The 9,844-nt window shown below is 45.9% G+C and overlaps 1 protein-coding gene across 1 annotated transcript in view; it reads right to left on the bottom strand.

Annotated features, from left to right (window-relative positions):
* LOC146202442 (microtubule-associated serine/threonine-protein kinase 2-like) overlaps positions 1-9,844 on the bottom strand; it is a 63,524-nt gene that overhangs the window by 41,907 nt on the left and 11,773 nt on the right. Inside the window, exons 5-8 of the mRNA XM_084601260.1 lie at positions 7,695-7,786; positions 4,444-4,609; positions 3,890-4,062; positions 3,757-3,827 (exon numbers count right to left, since the gene is read on the bottom strand). Of these exons, the coding sequence (XP_084457386.1) occupies positions 3,757-3,827; positions 3,890-4,062; positions 4,444-4,609; positions 7,695-7,786 (502 nt within the window). The remainder of the gene's footprint in view (positions 1-3,756; positions 3,828-3,889; positions 4,063-4,443; positions 4,610-7,694; positions 7,787-9,844) is intronic.

Genomic DNA, 9,844 nt, shown 5'->3' with positions numbered 1-9,844 from the left:
AAAGAAACGCGCAGAGCAAACGTTGCTCCAGCGAGCCCAAGTACCTGGTGAGGCTTGTACCACCTACATTGAAGAAATGTTGAAGCTTTGCAATGTGGTGAACCCACGAATGCCAGAAGAAGATAAAGTTGGGCATTTGTTGAAAGGCATCGCTGTAGATGTATATACATTCCTGATCAGGAAAGATCAGTTGGACTCTACCGCTGACGTGATCAGGCACTGCCGCACTCTTGAAACCTTTAAGCTTCGTCGTATCGCTCTTAAATTTGGCCGACTGCCCAATGTCACGTCCGTAGCAAGTGTAGACGTTGGTGCTCCCGAGTCAATGGCTGACTTGATAGGGCGGATCGTCCGAGAACTTTTTCGAAACCAGGACTCTCTCTTCCGAGATGAAGCCCAATATAAAGTTGCGCGCTGCAGCCAGAGCCCGTTGTCCCATCTGTTTCTTCGACTTACTTCAGCTTGCACAGCACCCAACTTCGACAACTGCCGACAGTATGGCAATCTCGCTCCCAAGCAGCGATTGGGACGAAGGAACACCGGCACATGCGGAGTCGTTCACCATCAACGCAGGACTGACTACGATTCCCACCCTGATCAAGTTAATGTGCACTTTACCGCTGACCGGTGGAGCACGCCACCTGTGAGCTACAGCTGTGGAGTGACCAGACATATATCTCGCTACTGGCGGCGACGGGGCATGCGACCACAAGACTACCGCTCCTGGCTGAACGGTTTTCTTCAGCACGACACTGAAATTAATCGCCCAATGCCTTCATCACTTTGGAATGGCTACAACTAAACCCAGCCCAGTTGCGCAACGCCTCGCCAGCTTCTGACCGTGACGCCACCACACCAACGACAGCGACGCTCACCATCTCCTCGGCGCCGTTCTCCACCTCCGGGAAACTAGGCGGCGCGGCCGATGGAGGTGAGGCCATCGGAGTGTCAGACTTGTCAATACCTCTGCCTGTGTTTATGTTGAAGAACAGATTTGAAGTACTCACTGATGGCATTCGCACTATGGCGTTGGTGGATACTGGAGAAACCGTGCCTGTTATGAGTTTATCTTTCAAGAATCGTCTGGAACGCAAAGTGATGTTCAGCGTGAATCAAGCGGTTGTTTCGTGGTGTTGGCGGTGGATCTTTGGGGCCACTTGGTGAGTGCTGTGCGGACGTTGTTGTTGGTGGTCAAGCGTTTCGATCAGAATTCACATCATTGTCTCATTCTACACATGATGTAATTCTTGGCATAGACTTCTTGCAACAGTGAGGTGCAACTTTAAACTGCCGAACTGAATAAATTTCACTGAAAACTACGCTGATGTCAGCTCTTGTGGAGGGCTCGTCTTCTAATTTGGGAGCGTTTTGTGTATCGGAGGAAGCAGCTGTGCCTACGATGTCTGCGAAGTTTATCCCTGTTGTATCATCGAGAAACTCGTGCGACGATTTTGACACCATGGTTGCACCTACTGCACTCACCTGCACAAAGAAACGTGTCTTGGTTCCCCGTTGCATCGTTTCAGTGACTAGAGGCCACACCTCGCTGTGACAGTGAACTATTCGGAAGGGCGATCCGTGTTACCTCGTGGCATGAAACTCGCCCATTTTGAGGAAGCTTTGTCAATTTCTGTGGCTACACTAAGTACCCGTGCTCATGAAGAGAACTTCGGGTCTTTGTTTTGATGTGATCTCTTGTCAGCATGTGTGCGCCTTGTCTTCAGGTCCGGGATGGGGGCTAGGCGGCGGTAGTTGCGGCTGGTCGGGTCTGGGCAGGAAGGGCTAGCGCGAAGCTGCGCGGCGATATCCAGGGGCTCTGGGTCGATGTTCCCGACGTACGGATGACGTCGTTGCTCCAAGGCGAGGATGGGCAAGACGCACCCCGCACCTCCACCAAAATGCTACGTGGCGACTAGTAAGAAGACCGCACAACATGGTGACAGGATAAAGATGATTTAATGGCTGGCCTAGAAACAAGGCTCCTCTCGCGCCACTGCCGACCTTCTTCGCAACAATATATATATCGACAGGGAGGCGCGTAGATATAAAGCATGATGTGTCGCGAAGGGTTGACGAAAAGTGCATGGACTGCGCTTAAAGTAGTTCCAGCCAACGCTTTTGTAGTTAACGATGTTTGTTTGGTCAGGATGTCTCATTCTGAACCAGCTTATGTCTAGTTTTGGGAGCAAAATAAGACAAATGCGGCTTTTTTCAGATTGTTGAAGTTTGATGGTTCTAACGGTTAGAAACTTTTAATCGTTCCAGATAGTTTTCCGCAGTTGCGATAAAAGGCTTCTTAACAATTTGTTCTATATTTGCAATGAAAAACAGCGTAAGTTTACAAATGTTTGTCTCATTTTGCCCCACCTGCCCTACAAGGCGGCCTAACTTCAACTCTGTTTGCAGGCAAATTTAAAGCATACGAATGCTTCTCGGTCTTTGCGATTCTGAGAAATGCCAAATTATTGAGTACCTAGTCGTAGTCGATATATATATATATATATATATATATATATATATATATATATATATATATATATATATATATATATATGAAGGAAAGAAGCCAACAGTCGGCGAGGCCAAGGAAAGCGTTGGGGATGGTATGTTTATGTCATTTTTTTTTTTTAATGTTTACTTCGATAACCACAGAAATTAGTAATGTAATCTGTTTAGGGGAAAGATAATTAGACACAAAGTAGAAGAAAAAACAACGTGCCGATGGTGGGATCCGAACCCACGACCTCCGAATAACGCGTCCGGTGCTGTACCAACTGAGCTACATCGGCCGCTGTCTCCCCTGCTACTTTCTTGGGTATTTATGTTGTCTGTATACGAACCTTGAGAGTGTTCACCAGCGCCGCCCTCAGCCATATATATATATATATATTTATTATATATATATATATATATATATATATATATATATATATATATATATATATATATATATATATATATATATATATATATATATATATATATATATATATATATATATATATATATATATATATATATATATATATATATATCATTATTATTATAGTCTTCATGAAACAGTTTTATTTTTTTTAAATATGCCAGCTTCAAAATGATGTTGCGTGGTTTTTGAAGCCTTTAGTAACTTCCACCTATTAACGACTTGCCTTCAGAGGTGCACTGTAATACCAGAAAACGTTCTTGAAACATTTTTTTTTACATTTTCTTCTACTGGCCGCTCCTCCGCCCTGTACTCACATGTCTGTGTAACTCAGGTACACATATATTTAAGTGTTTTACAAATATGTCTACACTAATTGACGTTTCCTACTTTCGTATTGTTTTCTGTGGCGCATTTGGCTTTTCTTAAGGAAGGTTCAACCTCCCGGGTGACCCGTAAAACCATGAATCTAAAGCAGATACCTTTATACTAAAGGAGCAATTACTCACATTTTACGAATTCATTCCACCTCGAAGAAGTAGGAGGGACTGGGAGGGGGAGAGGGGGAGAGGGGGGGGGGGCTGTCACATAAAAATCGTACCAGCGAAAACGCTCGTTTCCGGGAATTCATATGAGGCGTAGCCCCCCCCCCTCTCCCCTAGCAGCAGTAGCCACGCCATCTTGCTCATCTCACGGAAGGTTGGTGTTGGTCCATTGAGAAGAGAGACCCTTTCTCGTTCCTTTTCCTATACCTCAAGAGCAGGTTTTGCATTCGCATTTCGTCTGTTCGGCGTTCGTGTGTACTGCTTTGTAAGAAAATCATGCGCACTCACAGTGGCCCAGGCAGACCTTGTTGGTGTCGAAGTCGATCAACTTGACCCGACCGCCAGGAAGGACGAGCATGCTGCAATGCTTTTCATTAAGACGTGCCTCGACAGCTCCCGCGGCTGCGGTGAGTGGACTTACTTGGACACCTTCACGTCGCGGTGCAGGAAGCCTCGCAAGTGAAGGTGCTCCAACGCCAGTATGAGCTGCGCCATGATGATCTGTACGTGGTCGATATTTAGGTAGTTGGCCTTGGTCACCACGCGCATCAGGTCCACGCCCGAGATGTACTCCATCATGGTCACGTACGAGTCCTGCATGCGAAAATTCGTCACAGTGTAGAGGAGAGCACAACCCTTCATTAGCCACTTCCTCAGTAATAAAAGCAATGCCTCTTTCAGAGGCGGCCGAGCGGTTGTAAGGAATCTTTGCATGCTATTTTCGAGACAATCAACTTTTCAGTTCCACCACGAAGCTGAAAGCCGCTGAGAGGAAGCGGACGAAAACGTTGTGACGCAGATGTGCACCGTTAAAAGAAGTTAAGGATATGGCGGCAACAATGCAGACTTTACAACTACTGCTTCGTCGTGGCTACAATGCTTATAGCCCTGCGAAAGCAAATCGCGGGCGGCGGCATACACCAAGGCTGCGCATCTGGAGTTCAGATGCAAGTATGGGCCACAGGACTGACTTGCCTTGGCACAGAAACAGCAGTAGTACTTCACCAGGAATGGGCTGCGTATGACCGAGGCGACAACTTTGTCTATACAAGCCTGTTTGTGGCGCGTAAATCGGTCCATAGCCACCAGCTTCACGGTGCAGATGTAACCGGCCGGCACATACATCGCTTTGTACACAGCCCTGCAGAGAAATGGCGGCTTAAATTAGCAAGATTCGCTCCCCATTTATACAAACACTTAAAGTAAGAACGGGAAAATCGCGATGGCAGATAATATAATGAAATGAAGTGCTGGTACGAAAAAAAAAATTATCAAAGCTCAATGCTGTACGTTTCAACATCGTAAGCCAGAAACCACATAACCCGTATTGATTTCGCGCGAGTGAGAAAAAAGCAGAAGAGAAGAGGTTATGTGCCACAATATGTAGTCACCTAAGCATGCTGCCTGCGTTTCGGGCTTTCAATTAATTTCATCTTTATCGAAAAGCGCAGCAAGATTCGCAAAGTTTCTCTCATGAATGTGCTACGTATAGGCTTGCGGTTGTTGAACACGATGAGCGTTTGATATCGAGTCTCTGCTGCCGTCTTGTTGGCTTGCTGATGCTATAAAAATACGTAATTATTGCGTGAAAAATATGATTATTCCATAGCAGCACGGAAGAAAAAAAATGCACGTTTTTTTAAATTACTCTACCACTTATTTCCAAAACTGGCATGAATCTTTGTGCGTAATCACTTAATGAACCCGAAGAAAGGCTTTAAAAAGTATCAAGTATGACACCACAGTTTGCGATAATTTAATGGCTCTGGAAGTGATCCAACACATACCAAATAATCCCGATTGTTTGGCTATCGATGAAGCCGTGACATTAATACCCTGAGTGTGTAACAGGCTGAGTACCAAAGAGCGTGCCACCCATTAGGAGTGATCACAAGAGCGAATTCGCCAAGAAGTAATCATAATTTCATTAGTTCTTTCATTTCTATCTATACAAATTATGCAACCAGCGGCGGTGTTAGGACAAAACTTTGGGGAGACAATAAAGTTCCACCTATAGGGTACGACGAAATAGCGTCGTGTGGTCCTCTCTAATTACACGCATACTCATTTGTATTCACTCGTAAGATATCACTGTACGTGGAAGACCACACGACACACGTATAAACCCGAGCTTGTTCTTCCTGAGCCGGAGAAGCGTGCCCTAGTCGGAAGCATCTGAGCCTCGCAACCAATTAATGAAATCTTTGGAGATATGCGGCGACGTTTAATTCGTCTTTCCTATCACGTTTTAATCACTTTCGTCTCTGACGTGACGTCATGTTTCACGTGTGCTTTGTGGGGTATTCGAAATTCCCGCACGAGGTAGTGTGGCTGTGATGTATAAACCCCCACTTGTTTCCATGCTGGAGAAAGGTGCCTTGCATCGTGCCCAGTCAATCAGGATGTTCGCGACATGGCGCTGGACGCCAAGTGGACAACGCCAGGCTTTCCGCTCAACGGAATCCATAAATATATCTCTTTAAAATATGTGCGCAAGTGCATGCATATATGTAGTTCCGGCACATGCGGAATAATCTGAGACGGTCATCACCGAGTCGCTACCTGCTGTGAGGGCTATATTGAGGCCAACTAACGGTTTGGTTTGCTAAAGCTTCGCGCTCGAAAATGCGTTCAATGTTGCGCATCGGATTAGAAAATTGCGCACGACGCAGGTCGGAAGCCTGGCGGCAGTACGGGACGAAGACGTCACATTTAGTGACCCTCAGCCAGCGTGCATGTTATTAAGTATGCAATTCCTTTAGTTGTCATTGTCATGCCGAAAATCTTAGTTGCGACGAAATTGAAGGCATAACTGTTGAGAATTTTTGATGGAAAGATAGTCACAACCGCACTCAAAAAGAAACAAAAAATTAACCACCCAAGGTGAATTCGGACAGAGGCCGGCAAAAAACACGGCTGTTTGTTCAGAGCTGAGGGTCATGATTAAGATTTCAGCGCCGGTTCCGAGGTTGCGGCGTAGGAAGGCTGCATGTCGACCGAGGCGAAACAGAAATGCCCTTGCCCTGTGCTGCGCGATGTCAGGGCCCGTTAAAAAGCATAACTGTTCGTTATGACCCCCCTCCGCCCGCGCTGCTCTTGGACCCAGTGATCGTGCTTAAAATACAGCGGAGGGAAAAACTAAAAACTTCCTTAATTTTAAATCGTGGATTATTTACAACTGAAGTACGTTGAAATAATTAGGTTTGCTTAAATATGACTCCGACTAATTCCAACTAATTTTCTTTTCGCATGTAGTATCTCCCCATGCTAGTTGACTGTACAGACTTAATATGTATGTGACTACCAAAGCCAATCCTGTCACAGTGATCAAAATAGAAGAAGCCACAAATTTTGATCCCTATAGTCTTCAAACGTACACTAAATGAAGTTTTGTACCTGTCTTTCGGCATTGAAAATTGGGTTCTGAAAAAGGCTAATTAGTGGTTTTCTATGCCCGTGGATTTCCTGCAAAGGGGCTGCATTTAACCGATCATGCGGCAAAATAAGGTGATTTCCTTATTTGATTTAATACGAGGAGGAATTCAGCAACTAGTGCTTCTTCGTCAAAGACTCCAGTTGTTCGTAGCTATCAGCGCAAGAATAAATTGCCAAACACTATCGAAGGAGCTCTATACAGAAACAGCTTCAAAGCTGTGATTGCAAGCAGTTTCAGACGGTACTAGGCAACTATTCACCTAGTTATCTGTCTCTTCGAAGAAGCTGAGGCAAAGTTCACCTAAGGCTTGTAAAGGGCTTTCGAGAAAGCTGTCGGGAAAGCCGCCTTTAGAGTTGTGTTATTCGATGTCAGCGCTGACATTAAAAGCTGTCTAGAGGCTGTCCAGTAGTTTAGAGGGCATCAGTGGGAGGCATGCACCCCTAGAAGAGTAAGCAATGTTATGAGGTGCACTTTAATTTTAATGAAACATAAATCTGGTGGCCAATAGCACCATTGCAAAGTGTAGTTATCACGACAAAAGTCTTTTAAATGCCCTTTCTTCGCTTTCCTGGAATCGAAAACCGTGGCATTGGTAAGCCGTAATTTTGCACTGCAGTTTTTCGTTCCGTTAACAGGAATTTTATACGGCCTATATATCGCGAGGAAGCGCATGTAGTATAGCTGGCACCTTTAATATCGTCCCAACACGTTAGTATTACTAGCGTGACAGTTGCAGAAGACACCGGTATACATAAACGAAAACGCACAGTGATTTTGAGGCAATCTTTACCCAAATCCGCCGGCACCGAGAAGCTTCAGGGGCTTAAACTCCTTCATCTTCGGTATGAAGGCAGTGTAGGGTGGAATGCTATCCAGATTAAGCTGAAAAAGAAAAATGAAGAGTGTGCATGAAACGACCACCCGACTATCGAATCTACAGCACAATTATGCTTACTGTCGGCGTCAAATGACGTCATTTCCACTTTTAATTGCGCTTTACTGCTGGAAACTATCAATCTACGATCACAAAGTAATTTTCACCAGATATATGTCCCATGGAAACATACGGAGGGAGCCAACAGCCACTTACACCAAGGAAAGCAGTGTGTGTGTGTGTGTGTGTGTGTGTGTGTGTGTGTGTGTGTGTGTGTGTGTGTGTGTGTGTGTGTGTGTGTGTGTGTGTGTGTGTGTGTGTGTGTGTGTGTGTGTGTGTGTGTGTGTGTGTGTGTGTGTGTGTGTGTGTGTGTGTGTGTGTGTGTGTGTGTGTGTGTGTGTGTGTGTGTGTGTGTGTGTGTGTGTGTGTGTGTGTGTGTGTGTGTGTGTGTGTGTGTGTGTGTGTGTGTGTGTGTGTGTGTGTGTGTGTGTGTGTGTGTGTGTGTGTGTGTGTGTGTGTGTGTGTGTGTGTGTGTGTGTGTGTGTGTGTGTGTGTGTGCGTGCGTGTGTGTGTGTGTGTGTGTGTGTGTGTGCGTGCGTGCGTGCGTGCGTGCGTGCGTGCGTGTGGCTCAGCAACCACTTTGTGCTATTATTCAGTAATCTTTCTTTATTACTCCACACATACTCATGGGCATACAGTCGTAAACTACCCTCGAAAGGCGTGACTGTGTGGCCTAGAGGCAGCGTGTTTGACTAGGGCTTTTGGAGGGCTGGATTCCGATCTCACTCTTCTATGTCGAACACGAAGCATGAGTTGGCAGCTCCTGCCACATCGGCATTGTCATGTGGCCTAATGACGTCACACAACCTGACGACCAAGGCTGGGCTACCTACCAGCTGCCACCTGCCAGGAGCATGTCGGGATTTTTCGCTCACAATGCTAAAGTTGGAGCTTCTGGAGAACGGACCTTTAACGCTACTGCGTTAAAAACAACTGAATGCCTCTGGTCAAATCCGAACGCGCGACCTCGGAGTTTCGCGTCTGGTGCTCTACCAAGTAAGCTACGGCGGCGACTGTTCAATGTTCCACTTTGTAGTATTTGTGTTACGTATAACTTACCCTCGAGAGTGTTCACCGCTGCCACTGGCACCGGTCAGTTTGTATGCTGAGCTTCGGACACAAAATTCGGAGGTTGTGCGTTCGGTTTCCCCCAGTGGACACGTGGTTGTTTTGTTTTTCTCCTAGCTTCTAATCAGGAATGTCCATGATTATTTTATTATTTCACACTGACCGACGCAAAAAAAAAATCCTATGCTTTTCTCGGTGTCAGAGGCTGTTGGCTCCCTTCGCCTGTATCGTATAACGAGCCCATCATTTTCCGTACATTTGTTGGCTGATGTGCTTGGGAAGAAATTTATTGTACGACTTCCGCGCGGCCGAGTTATGTTTGCACACATGTCGAGTGATTGGATTGGATGACTGAGACGATATATGTCTAAAATGATACATTCACATCCCGTAAACTTTGGCAGCCGACCATTTGTCAACGCAATGTCTCTCTTTTTTTTTAGTACAACCCGCCGCGGTGGTTCAGTGGTTAGGGCGCTCGACTACTATGCCCAAGGATGCAGGATCGAATCCCGTCCGCTTTTCGGTTCAGACCAAAAGCAAGTCGCCCGTATGCTGTGCGATGTCAGTGCACGTTAAAGAACCCCAGGTGGTCGAAATTTCCAGAACACTTTACTACGGCATCTCATAGCCTGAGTCACTCTGGGACGTTACACCCCATAAACCAAACCGAACATTTTCTTTAGTGCAGGGTGCCAGCTTTCGTGTGATGCTCTCTGTGATTTCCTCGAGAGAGAGAAAAGCATAGACCCGCATCTCTGTAACAGGACCCACACGGCATTTTTCTCTTTATAATTCGCTCGTTAATGTTCATTGTACATCGCGCGTGTAGAATACTGGCTTGCTCTCAATAGATCACGCGACCACTGAAAAACAAATTTTCTTTCTGCTGCGAACGCGATGTCGCATTTTTCAATCGTGCAATCCTCGCCGCGAGG

Source organism: Amblyomma maculatum, chromosome 1, assembly GCF_055883805.1.
Source record: "Amblyomma maculatum isolate TAMU_Amacu chromosome 1, ASM5588380v1, whole genome shotgun sequence".
NCBI lineage: Eukaryota > Metazoa > Arthropoda > Arachnida > Ixodida > Ixodidae > Amblyomma > Amblyomma maculatum.
The sequence above is the reverse complement of the archived record's forward strand: the minus strand, read 5'-3'. Positions and strand labels throughout refer to the sequence as shown.